Consider the following 14,420-nt stretch of genomic DNA (forward strand, 5'->3'; position numbering starts at 1 on the left):
GGCCAAAGTCTCGCACAGTTGACTAGTTGATAACAAGAGGTGAGAGTGTGTTGTTGATGTGGGAATCCCTGGAGTCACGGTGGGAAATGATGGATGTTTACCTCCCACTCTCACACTGACTCGAGATTTATGGCAGGTGGGTGTTATTAATAGCAGGGATTAGACATCAGAAGGAGAGAGTTAGGCTGCACCTTTCCTGCAGGACGGTTATGTCATTAACACGCCAGATCTGCACTCCGTGTCCCTTACTAATAAGCTGGCTCACTGGCTAGAGTCAAGGCGAGCTCAAAGGGTTTCTTGGGGACATTAGTAACATGAAAAAGCACCTATAATCTGTAATTGCCCTTTCAATGTTCCAGCCTTTGCAGATCTGAGATTAACCCACATTACATTAATTTTCTGGATAAGACATTGGGAGCCTGTTGATTGGCACTCACATGGGACTGTTTCTGTGATCAGTGATCATATGTTAAAGGCATGGTGCACCAAAAAAATGAAAATTCTGTCATTATATACTCACCCTCGTCTTGTTCCATGACTTCTGTGGAACACAAAAAGAGATGTTAGGCAGGTTGTTAGCCACCGTTCACTTTCATAGTATGGAAAAAAAAGATGCAAAGAAAGTCAATGGTGACTGAGACTAACATACTGCCTAACATCTCCTTTTGTGTTCCACGCAGGTTTGGAACAACATAAGGGTGAGTAAATGATGACAGAATTTTCATTTTTGGGTGAACTACTCTTTTAAAAACAGGCTCTGTGTTTGTCATCCAAATAGCTTGAACCTTCGCCATATTTAGGAACCAAAATTGGAGATGTGCTCTTTTAACTTGGGCCAGTAAATAACCATCTAGCAACAGTGCTGGGTAGATTACTTCTGAATTGTAATATGGTACTGATTACATTACATGACTAAAATTGCAGTCAGTAATGTAATCTCTTGGGTAAAATTTTAAGTCCTTTAAGTAGGACTGTCAATTTAACGTGCTAATTCAGTGTGATTAATTATATAAAAAATACATTCCAGCTGAATAGGCAACGCGCAGCTTATATAGAGAACAAACCACACTTAACGACGGCAGAAAGCACAAGATAAAATGCATTCTTGTATTTAAACCGTATTTTAGAGCTCCTGAATTCAAACACAGCTTAACGGAGCGCAAATCCGTACGCAGGGATCTCAAGACGTGTTTTTCTAAGTTTCAAACTACTTTAACTTAACACAGCGACCTAAAAATTGTATATTTATAACTTGACGGAACCAAAGTGAGACACTCCAAAAGCGTCAGTCTGACACAGGTTTACATTGACGTGTCCTTAGAAAAGCCCTTATAATAAATCTATCTAGGACTGATTGACGAATTCGATTGCAAAATAATTTACTCAGATTTACTCATCCTCTGCAATAATGTAAAATTTTAATTATCTGAATTATTATTTTTATAATATATATATTGTATTTATAATTGTTTAAATATAACAATTTATAATTGTTTAATCATTATATATTTAATTGTTGTTTATTTGATATCACATGCGTTTGAGTAGAATAAGTTTGTATCATTTTGACATAATGTTGCTTAAATGTAAAAAAAAATGTAATGGATCAAAATATGATCATTTATATGATTTTGTTTTTGTGCGTGTTTTCCTCGCTATTAATCCTCACTATTTTAATGACATAAAAGTCACTTAAAATGTTCTTACTCTGGAATGTTTGGCATTACAAGCACTTTCAATGTGTGGTAACAGATCAAACCAGTTATGTTTGTGAATCAACATGTTGTCGCAAAAGCGCATAAGTGTAAATTTTTGTGCATGTATGAGTACAAAAATCAATTTGCGAAAACTAAACTAAACTTTACTGCATTACTGCAATCAGCTCTACATTTATGTGAGGATTACTGCTCCATCTTCAGTGTAGTTATAACTGGTGGCTAGTATCAAATTTACAAATCAAGTTTATGCTTTTTATTTGTTGTTGTTATCTATTTTCAGTGTACATGAGTGTTCTGACTTTGTTAGAATATGTCTGCACCTTCCAGTTGATTTGCACTCACGTGGGTATGTTGTTGTCAGTGATCCTATGTTAATTACAGGTTCTGTATTTGCCACCCAAATAGCTTGACAGGTATGCCTCAGTAGCTCTGTAAGAATGGGTGTCAGTTTTCAATGTTGTGCCTTCGGGGTCTTTGTCTCGGGTTACTGGATTCTTCCCATAGATAAGTGGGGGACATGTTTAAGTCATGTGTACATGCTTGTGCAAAGGTGCAGCATATTTTTCTGGGGTCTGGAACAGTTGCATAACAGAGGGGGTTGGGACTTTAGAAGGCTAAAAAATAAGATCAGATTCACCAAATGTTTTTTACTTTGTGAGATACTGCATAAAAAAAAAAACTATGTGAGTGAGATTTTCATACCAGTCCTCGAAAGGCAGCTGTAGGCTTTGGTGTGGGCATTTAACTGAAATGTCTCTGAAGTCAGGCCACACAGGGCTGTTACCAGGGTTTTGACATTCTACACTGTGTGTTTCTCTCTCTGTTCTGTGGGGGAATGACATAGGTTAATTAGACCTTATAGTTGCATCACTATTTGTTTATAGTTTACTATAGGCTAGGTGTGGAGAATTGATGTATTTACTTATTATTCATGCAACAATACTTATTCATAGTTTTCATATTAATAAGCATTGCTGCATGAATGATAAGTAATAAAAAATATCGAGCAGGGGTGCTCACACTTCTATGGAATAAGATCTACTTTTTATCATGTTATTATAGTAAGATCTACCATGCACAATTAAATAGTCCTACATTATAAGCAATGTTCCCACAATACTTAAATTGAATTAGCCGATACCAATACCAGTGAAATTGAACGATTCTCTAAACCATTTTCACTCATTTTTTTAATTAAGTAAATGTTGTTTCAAGTTCTCGAGTAATTTTTAAAGACAAGTAAACAGTCAGTAATAAAATGAGAACGAAGAAACAAACTACAAGCAATAGAAAACAATTAAGAGAATAGAACAAAGAAATACAAATGAAGAAAACAGTGCTTGAAGTTTTTCACAGCAGTATCAAGTATTCAATTAAATTCAGAATGAATTGTAATGAAATGTGACATAAAACTACTTATATTACTGGTCTTCACTCTATAATTAGGGTATAATACATGAATCGTTTTCCAAGCCAATAAATTAATCTAGCCAAGATCAGTAAATAGTTTCTCGTTTTCTTTTTTATTGACAGTGGCAGATCTTTTGGGCAGTATTTAGACATTTATACAATTCTGATATTTTAATACAAATCAGTTTTTTTTTTCACAATTCTTTTTTTTTTTTTTGTCCCACTGTTCACGTTCACTTTAGACATAACTGACTGTGATTACATTAATACCTTGCCAAGACAGGCATTTTGGCAGAAATTTAAGTGTATTTGACCGCTCAGGTGCGAATCCTCGAATCAGCGAAGCACACACCCATATAAAGCATGCACACTGGCATACACATACAGTAAGCTGCCTGTCCATCAAACAGCGTGTAACTACAGAACCAAGGAAATAAAAAATCAATCTTTAAGGTTCTCGTTTTTTGTGTGGTTTCTCTTTCCTTTTTGACCAGTCATCGACCATGCACACACACCAAAGCCTTGGCTCTTTAGATTGATGATTCATTCTGAAGGTAAAGCATTTACAGTAGATGTTTTACAAGACTGATGTTTTTGTACTGTACATGTTTTTCCTTGACTGTTTCAAAAAGTGGTTAAACTCATTCCGCACAGTTTCTGCAATGGAAAAACTGAATAATACCTTAAATAGTACTACTTGTTTAGGAGAGGTGTGCTATTAATTTTCAAAGAGATCAGATTTACGATTTTCGCCTGGCAGACGATAAAGTGGGCAAAAACTCCTTTTGACTTACATTGAATTAGGGACCTGAGCCATATCTAGAGACCAGAAGATAATTGAGACTTGGGGCTTTTCCACTGCATGGTACAGCTCGACTCGACTCGACTCTGTTTGCTTTTTGGGGGTTTTCCACTGTGGATAGTACCTGGTACCTGGTACTTTTTTTAGTACCACTTCGGTCGAGGTTCCAAGCGAGCCGAGCCAATACTAAATGTGACGTCAAAACCCTGCAGATCACTGATTGGTCAGAGAGAATCGTTACTACCAGCGTCACTGGATTTGTGACACTGGATATCAACCCGCTAGTTTTTAAGTTAGCAACAGCAACAGCAATATCGTTTGTTCACGCGACTTTCATATTGTAAAAAGAAATGGCTGTGCACAAAACCACGCCATGGTCAAAAAATAAACGAAAAAGTCTTTCAGGAAGTGTCTCAGCTGTTGGCCGCACACGGCTACCACCGGACATGCCAACAGTGTAGGGAAAAGTTAAAAAACTTAAAAGTGACTACAGAACCATCAAAGACCACAACAGCCAGAGTGGTTCAAACACAGAAAGTGGAAGTGGTTCGACCAAATGGATGGTATCTATGGCAATAGACCGGCGAGCAATGGGAGGGAGAGTGCCCTGGACTCGGCCACGGCATTGTTGGAGTCCACGATGGAGGATGGTACGTTTTGTTACGTTAACTCTATATTCTGCTTGAAAGCTTCACTTTATTTAGTTGACCAACTACTGGAAATCTTGCTTCTAAAACAACCAGGCCAATATAACTGTTACACTTGTGTAAAATCACCATGCAACAACTGCTTTATACAGCACATTGAGCTAGTAGCTAACAGCTAGCGGTCATGTTATTGTTTATGGTCAGTAATGTTTGTGTCACGTTCAAGATGATGTCACGGCAGTAGAAGCAGCGCAACTATGACGATCAGCCTATAATCCCACCCACGTTGAGGCAGCACTAAACTGTAGTGGAAAAGCAAGCTCAGAAAAATAAAGCAAGCAGAGTCGAGTCGAGTCGAACTGTAACGTGCAGTGGAAAAGTGCCATTAGTGATAGGATCTTTTGAGTTGTGCCAGTAAGAATGTTGTGTCGACTTGCCTAAAACAACGTTCAAAACACCTTAGTAGCTGCATACTGTAGCAATGCCCTGGCAACCACCTGCAAGCACCACTCTCATTTTCTTTGGTAAATGTAAAATGTACTATTTCTGCTAAACTGAACATTTATATATATATATATATATATATATATATATATATATATATATATATATATATATGCCATGTTGTTTTATACACAATGTCCTCTATTCAGACTGGAGTGGTTGTGGCACGAGGAGCTGAAGAGACGGGGGAAGGACGGGGCGTCTTTATCTCGGGTGTTTTGGAGGTTCTGTCAGACCCGAATGCTGGTGGCGATCTTCTCCCTGCTCATCACTATGGTGGCGGGATTTGTTGGACCCGTGAGTTTCAGTTGGTTTCATTTTTATTCTCAAATAACTGACTTGGGATGGAGTTGACCTTTGATGCTGACCTTTGACCTGCTTTCCTTGTCCAAACCCTAACTTCTAGTCATAAATTTGTATAATTTAAAGGCATTATCAATACCAGAAATCATATTATCTGTATGGAGCCACAGCTCTGCTACACAGCAGATATGCTGTCAGTGTGAAAGCACAACTTGTGTCTTCTGTCACAATTACAGTATGCTCATGCCCAGCTGTGTTAAATGTGCTTTAATCCTAATAAATGTAAAAATGCTGTACAGATTTTTGATGAAAAATCATACATAAACACTGTGATGGTTCAGCATTTTTCTGCTTACTAACACTCATTTATGAACAATTAAATATCTAAGAGATCAATACAGAAATTATACAGTATTTGCAGCTCATGCTGAATTTGTAATGGAAACCAAAGGTTTTTTTTATCCATTTCCTTACCTACTGCTGGTATTAATCCACCAGATTATGAAGTGTGCCTGGATTCTCTATGGCCCAAGGGGCATGTTATTCAAGTTATTGCCTGCTGCTTTGTTTCTGTTGCCAAATTAGCTTAGATCTGTATTCAATAAAAAGTGATTTGTAGTTAGGTTTAAAAAATCCACCCAAAAATTTTTTTTTTTTTTTTTTTTTTTTTTTTTAATCTTATTAGTTTCACAATGAAAGGATTTATTTTGGTGTATCTGGGAGTTGCTGTTGGGAAGAGTGGCTGTTAATTTTATTTGCCCACACAAGGCTGCACGTGCCCCTGTCAGCACTCACTTAATAGCATTATCAGGGATTACATGTTACAAAATAGCACACTTATTTTCCCCCATTGATTTGTATTGTATCACTTGGGTCAGTCATTGTCTCTGCAGCAGGCACATTTACTTGCAATAAATGTTCCAAATTAAGCATATTAATTCCTCGTTACTCATGCTTAAACGGATAGTTCACCCAGATATGAAAATGTTGTCGTCATTACTCACACTCAATGTTGTTCCAAACACATATGACTTTATTTCTTATGTGTAACCCAAAAGGAGATGACTGAGACATTCTGCCTAACATCTTCTTTTGTGTTCCATAAAGAAAACATGAAGGTGAGAAAATGATGTCAGGATTTTTTGTTTTTGTGTAAACTATCCCTCGAAAATGAGCTGTAATACCTAGTTTTCCATGAAGGCCAGAAACATGTTCTTGGATGTTTTATTCACAAATTTAAAATGCAAAAGGTATTTTTAAATGACCCACTCATGTATTATAAGACGTTAGAATGTTTGTTAGTGGCTTATATTGTTAGTCATCTTTCATTTGTTATTTAACAATTTGGTGTGATTAAACTGGGATTTAAAAAGATTATTTGAATACAGGCGTCATTAAAACTCCAAGTATTGGATAAAAGGTGTATCAAGGATTACTATAAATTAAACATATAATTTTCTTATCTCGCATGCCTGAGGCTTTGTTTAAGGCAACGCTCATGTTATAGTTGGCACGCATATTTGACCAAAGGCATAAGAATGATTTGAAAAGTGGGCATGGGTCTTTGAAAGTAACTTTTATCTCACAAACACTGTGAAGGCAAATGCAGAAATGTCTTAAAGGGATAGTTCACCCAAAAATGAAAATTCTCTCATTATTTACTCACCCTCATTCCTTCCCAGAAGTGTATGACTTTCTTTCTTCTGCTGAACACAAACAAAGGTCCATACAATGCAGTGAATGGTGAGCAGAACTTTGAAGCTCTAAAAAGTACATAAAGGCAGCATAAAAGTAATCCATACGACTCCAGCGGTTAAATCTATATCTTCAGAAACGATATGATAAGTGTGGGTGAGAAACCGATCAATAGTTAAATCCTTTTTTACTTTAAATCTTTTGTTTTTGCTGACTCGCATTCTTCGTGCATTTCACGGCCACCTGGCAGGGAGAATTTATATATAAAAAAGTACTTAAATACTGATCTATTTCTGACCAACACTGTCCCTTTAAGTGGGAGAAACAACTAATTATAATAGTTTCTGCCTTGTATTTGTTTACTCGCATTCATGTAGTTCCAAACCCCTATGACTTCTTATCTTTCATGAAAAACAAAATGCATTTTTCCATGCATTTAATACAATAAATGAGGACTGGAGCTTTTCAGCTTTAAAAAGGGTGAAAAGGCATCATAAAAGTATCATAAATGTGGTCCATCGCTATATTCACTGCCTTCTGAAGCCTTAACAGCATAAACTTTCTCACCCAAAACTGTCCTATGACTTCAGAAGACTTAGCACACGGTCAACATAAAAGTGAGTAAATGAGATCATTTTTATTTTGGGGTAAATTATCCCTTTAATGAGTTCTTGACTATGGACCCTTTTCACAGACTGTGATGACGTGTTTCCGCCTTATTTAGCAGCGTAAATCAAGCAAAAAAAATTATATTTGCAATTGTTTAATTATATAGTGTAAATAATAACATTATACTTTGTAGTATATAAACTGGAATTCGTTTTTAAAAAATGTGTTACCACAGCTGCGATGAGGTTTCTAATACAGCTGCTGAGGAAGTGACCAAAAATTTGGCCTCTTCTAACTGCTGTAATCCAGCGCTCTCTATTTTTTTCTTCTTTTGGAAAGCTGTGATCATGTAATCATAGATTTTTTATTTTGTTGTTGGAGCAAATGTGTATTTCACCTACTATCATTTTACATCTGCATTCCAAACCCAGACATGTGAAAAGAGTCCAGAGTTAGATAAATAGAAGTAGAGGTTTTCTTGTATTTTCCTTTGAGCTGCAGTTGATCCCCTGACCCCAGAAACAGTGGATGTTCTGGTACCAGACAGTCTCCCTCCTCATGTATTTTTGATTCGGTTCAAATAAAATAAAAAAATTGTTAAAAAAATATGTGGTACACCACTCTCTTCCCTGAGAAAACAATCCTTGTTTGTGGCATGTTGTTCTCAGGCTCTGCTGATCAGAGCGCTGCTGGAGTATTCTCAGTGCTCAGAGGTAAAGCTGCTGTACGGCTTGGCTCTGGTCGGGGGGATCTTCCTCATGGAGCTCACGCGCTCATGGTCTCTGGCTTTCATGTGGGCTGTCAGCTATCGCACTGCTGCACGCCTCAGGGGAGCCGCGCTCACAATTGCCTTCCAGAAAATCCTGCGACTCCGCAGTACTAGAGACATCAGCACAGGAGAGGTGAACTGTTTTTAATATTTTTATAAACTATTTACTACTAACACTACATTTTAAGTTTGAAAAAGATTCTCCACTTAGAATTTAAATAATGAGAGAGCTCTTCTGGTCATGCTTTACTTACCACAATTAAAATAAGCCAACATGAAATCAAAGATGGCCTTTTTACTTTCATAATACGTATATGTTTCTGGTCTTATTGTGTATGATTCATCAGTGCATGGAATTCTGAATATTTATTTATTTATTTATTTTTATCAAACTTCCTCCACCTTGACATTCCTTTTTGGCTGACGTAACCTTGGCTTTTTTTTTAGTTATGTTAACCAATAGCCAGATATCTATTTAGGCTGTTGTAGCGTAATATAATGCAGCCATTCTAAAATTATCCCAATTGTTAATGCAGTAATTTATTTCGGGTTAATGTAACAAAGGTTACAACAAAATTAATAATGAATATAACATTAGATTTGAAAAAGAAGCCTTACCATTTGGGTATGTTGAGATGCTTTTGAAGATATACTTGACTGTCAGTCTCCAATCAAAGAGCCTCCTCAAAAGTGGTGTTTCATAATAAAGTAGTCCTCCACAATCAACTACAAACTTGCGTTCAGGCCTGGCTCCATTCTTGTGTGGAACATCCAGTTTTCATTATCCCATCAACTCAAAATCAAGTCCTGCACTAAATTTTTTTCTCTTTGAATATCCCTTTTCACTTGAAAATATGTCACAATCTGGAAGTAAAATTGTTTGCATATGCTGTTTCATGTTGACTTGAAGGAAATGTGACATTTGAGAAAGTTCAGTTCCTTTACATAGTTTTAGCCTACATAATTTTGCCCTGTGACAACCGAATTGCGATTGTGTTTGTGAGGTCTGAGAGCTTTATAACATGGTACTAATGCACTGCCTCACTTGCAATGCAAGCTATGAACCAGGTCATGCTTTATTTTGATGACTCATCCTATTGTCCTTTCAGCTGGTGAACATTTGCTCCAGTGATGGGCAGCGTCTGTATGAGGCGGTCTCAGTGGGCTGTCTGCTGGCTGGTGGGCCGCTTGTTGGAATTCTGGGCATGTCATACACCACATATTTCATAGGACCAACTGCACTCCTGGGATCAGCCATCTTTGTAATCTTCTATGCCACTATGGTAAGATAAGCACACCTAATTATACTGTAATGAACTGAATGTTTACAGTCATTGAGTGTGGCCCAATTTACATTTACATGTTACACATATCTGTTTTTTTGGGGGGGGGATAATAGTGTGAACAGCAGAAATCACATTGAATTAGAAATTTTCAAATTTAATATCACCTCCCTTCATTTGTGGAAATAAATGTATATTTTTACAGCATTGATTAATCTTTGTTAATGTTAGATAATACAAAAAAATACAATTGTTCATTGTTATCTTATGTTAGTTCATAGTGCATTAAATAATGTTAACATATACAACTTTTGATTTAAAAAATGTATTACTATATGTTGAAATGAACATTAACCAAGATTAATACAGTTGAAGTCAGAAATTTACATACACTTAGGATAAAGTCATTAAAACTCATTTTTTAACCGCTCCACAGATTTCATATTAGCAAACTATAGTTTTGGCAAATCGTTTAGCACATCTACTTTGTGCATGACACGGGTAAGTTTTCCAACAATTGTTTACAGACAGATTGTTTAACTTTTAATTGACTATATCACAATTCCAGTAGGTCAGAAGTTTACATTCACTAAGTTAACTGTGCCTTTAAGCAGCTTGGAAAATTCCAGAAAATGATGTCAAGCCTTTAGGCAATTAGCCAATTAGCTTCTGATAGGCTAAATGTTTAATTGGAGTCAATTGGAGGTGTACCTGTGGATGTATTTTAAGGCCTACCTTCAAACTCAGTGCCTCTTTGCTTGATATCATGGGAAAATCAAAAGAAATCAGCCAAGACCTCAGAAAAAAAAATTGTGGACCTCCACAAATCTGGTTCATCCTTGGGAGCAATTTCCAAATGCTTGATGGTACCACGTTCATCTGTACAAACAATAGTACGCAAGAATAAATACCATGGGACCATGCAGCCATCACACTTCTCAGGAAGGAGATGCATTCTGTCTGCTAGAGATGAACGTAATTTGGTGCGAAAAGTGCAAATCAATCCCAGAACAACAGCAAAGGACCTTGTGAAGATGCTGGAGGAAACCAGTAGACAAGTATCTATATCCACAGTAAAACGAGTCCTATATCAACATAACCTGAAAGGCTGCTCAACAAGGAAGAAGCCAATGCTCAAAAACCGCCATAAAAAAGCCAGACTACAGTTTGCAAGTGCACATGGGGACAAAGATTTTACATTTTGGATACATTTTCTCTGGTCTGTTGAAACAAAAATTGAACTTTTTGGCCATAATGACCATTGTTATGTTTGGAGGAAAAAGGGTGAGGCTTGCAAGCCGAAAAACACCATCCCAACTATGAAGCATGGTGGTGGCAGCATCATGTTGTGGGGGTGCTTTGCTGCAGGAGGGACTGGTGCACTTCACAAAATAGATGGCATCATGAGGAAGGAAAATTATGTGGATATACTGAAGCAACATCTCAAGACATCAGCCAGGAAGTTAAAGCTTGGTCGCAAATGGGTCTTCCAAATGGACAATGACCCCAAGCATACCTCCAAAGTTGTGGCAAAATGGCTTAAGGACAACAAAGTCAAGGTATTGGAGTGGCCATATCAAAGCCCTGACCTCAATCCAATAGAAAATTGTGGGCAGAACTGAAATAGTGTGTGCGAGCTATGAGGCTTACAAACCTGACTCAGTTACACCAGTTCTGTCTGGAGGAATGGGCCAATTATTGTGAGAAGCTTGTGGAAGGCTACCCAAAACGTTTGACCCAAGTTAAACAATTTAAAGGCAATGCTATCAAATACTAACAAAGTGTATGTAAATTTCTGACCCACTGGGAATATGATGAAAGAAATAAAAGCTGAAATAAATCATTCTCTCTACTATTATTCTGACATTTCACATTCTTAAAATAAAGTAGTGATCCTAACTGACCTAAGACAGGGAATGTTTTCTATGATTAAATGTCAGGAATTGTGAAAAACTGAGTTTAAATGTATTTGACTAAGGTGAATGTAAACTTCAACTGTAAATGCTGTAAAAGTGTTGTTCATTTCATGTTAACTAAAGTTGTTAACAAATGGGACCTTATTGTAAAGTGTTACCAAAAAACTATGAATTTCACCATATGCTATTACTAAGAAAACACTGAAAATATTTATTCATGTAAAATGGTCTTAAATGTTGTGACGTGCTTTAAACAGAAACAAAATAAGTTGAAATGTTAATGCTAATGCATAGATTTAAAGGAATGTTCTAGGTTCAATACAAGTTAAGCTCAAATGAAAGCATTTGTGGCATAATGGTGATTACCAAAAAAAATTATTTCAACTTGTCCCACTTTTTCATAACAAAAAACAAAAGTGAGGCACTTACAATGGAAGTGAATTGGGCCAAACCGTAAACATTTAAATTCTCAATGTTTCAAAAGTATAGCCAAAATATGTAAACAGTATGTGTGTTAATATTATTTTAGTGTGATAAAATCGCTTACTAAGCCTTTCTGTGTAGTTATATCCAGTTTTACAAATTTGTTGCCATGATGTCATAACGCCGTAAACCCAAAAATCCATAAGCTACTCTTTTATGACACAAGTTTTAACAGAAGAATTAAATATTTTTTATAAAATGAGAAGCTTCACATGTCTGCCTTTAAACCCTCCAAAAATTAACCCCATTCACTTCCATTGTAAGTGCCTCACTGCAACATCGATTAAAAAAAATAAATAAATAAATAAATTTTTATTGAAATACATTTTTGTGGTAATCAACATAATACCACAAATGCTGTCGATTGAGCTTAACTTGTATTAAACCCAGAATATTTATTTAAGATTGGGAATCCAAAGTTCTTCCAATTTCATATCATAAGAAAATATAACAACCTTATGATATCAATAATAATAATAATAATAATGCATGAAGATAATTAAATCAAAAAGGTGATAATTAAAATGGGTCATATTTTAAATATTATGTGAACAACCTCAAACACACTTTGGATTTGAGCAGAAAATCAGAATTGGGCACCTTGCGATGTTAATATAGCCAAAGTGTCATATACACATTTTTGTACATTCATTGAGTACATTCAGTCATTTATGTACCATACACTAATGTTTTAGCTCAGAGGAATTCCCTTTTGAGTCTGCACACTCTGTAGTGTGACTCATCTCAGGCTGTACAGGTCCTTCTTCACATTTTAATTATTTCCCACAGATGCTGGCCTCCCGCCTAACAGCATATTTCCGTAAGAAGTGTGTGGTGGTTACGGACCGGCGCGTCCGGCTGATGAATGAGATCCTGGGCTGTATTAAGTTCATTAAGATGTACTGCTGGGAGACACCATTTGCCAACAATATCCAAAGTGAGTTGCCACTCGACTACGCCCACACAAACAGTAGCACTGAGTCAGCCACCATCACTTCCTGTTCGCCTGAGCTTAGATCTCTCAGGCTCCCTGGAAATCAAGAGATCAACTCTGTGGATCTCTAGTTTCATAAGCTCACTGGCTTTGCCTCACTCCCTCCTTGGTCCTCCATCATCTGAATGTCCTGAGAGCCACTGATGTTAAAGATTAATTTACGAAGTATATAACTCTCTCTGATACATCTTTAAAGTGAGATGTAACTAATTTATTGTTCAGTAATCCATTATCAACCTCATGAAATCACTTGACAAGCACAGTTTTTATTTTACTGTGTTGATAAAACGAAAGGTTTTTACCTTTTTATAAAATAGTCAATAGGCTTTTGCTGTCATATACTATTTTTGGTCTGTTTTCCTGGAAGAGAAAAAACTGTAAATTTAAAATGCGACATGGCACTAATGGAAATGGAAAAACTCCCCAAAACTCCAATTGTGATTTCATGAGGTGTTTAAAGGTATAGTTCACCCAAAAATGAACATTCTGTCATCATTTACTCACCATCATGTTGTTCTAAACCTGTATGACTTTCTTTCAGCCTAAGAACACAAAAACAGAAGTTAGTTAGAATGTTAGTCTCAGTCACCATTCACTTACATTGTATGGAAAAAAGATGCAATGAAAGTAAATGGTGACTGAGACTGAAACATCTCATTTTGTGTTCCACAGAAAAAAGTCATATTGGTTTGGAACAACATGTGGGAGAGTAAAAGATGACATAATTTTCATTTTGCATGGTTGCATGGCCTTCTGACTTCTATTTACAACTTTTTGCATGCACTTATGAATAAAACATCGCCATTTGCATAGATTAACATGCTTTATATCTGAATAACTGGAGATTCAATAATGTTTTTGATATTATGTCTAGTGGTTCTGTTTGTTTGGACCAGTAGCAAAACACTTTGGCCATGAGCCATAGAGCAACAGTGAATGAATTTGCCAGATTGCGGGCAGTCGGGACACAAATATTAGTGTGAAGACGGAGGGCAAAATGGGGCATTGGACACCAGCCAACACCTCACCAGTCCCATCTACCACAACATCCCATTTATGATTACAATCTGTCTTCTGTTACAGTTATAGTTCTTAGTTTTGTTGCTGGATTGAACACAGTTTGGCCCCTGTAATTAAGGAACTACACTGTAGGATATAAACACAGTATTGCTGTATTCACACCGCAGCAGATTAAGGATGTCAGTCCTGTTTGGAGTGCTAAAGTACACATATAAGCTTTATATCCTTAAAAATGCAACACAAAGTCTGTCATCTGTCATTTTGATC

General features: G+C 36.6%; 1 protein-coding gene across 1 annotated transcript in view; it reads left to right on the plus strand.

Moving 5' to 3' along the window:
• wu:fb13g09 (ATP-binding cassette sub-family C member 5) overlaps positions 1 to 14,420 on the plus strand; it is a 45,232-nt gene that overhangs the window by 4,316 nt on the left and 26,496 nt on the right. The window contains exons 4-7 of the mRNA XM_051650174.1: positions 5,231 to 5,378; positions 8,357 to 8,590; positions 9,567 to 9,740; positions 12,929 to 13,076. Coding sequence (XP_051506134.1) covers positions 5,231 to 5,378; positions 8,357 to 8,590; positions 9,567 to 9,740; positions 12,929 to 13,076 — 704 coding nt within the window. The remainder of the gene's footprint in view (positions 1 to 5,230; positions 5,379 to 8,356; positions 8,591 to 9,566; positions 9,741 to 12,928; positions 13,077 to 14,420) is intronic.

The sequence above is a fragment of the Myxocyprinus asiaticus genome, chromosome 22 (assembly GCF_019703515.2).
Source record: "Myxocyprinus asiaticus isolate MX2 ecotype Aquarium Trade chromosome 22, UBuf_Myxa_2, whole genome shotgun sequence".
Taxonomy (NCBI): domain Eukaryota; kingdom Metazoa; phylum Chordata; class Actinopteri; order Cypriniformes; family Catostomidae; genus Myxocyprinus; species Myxocyprinus asiaticus.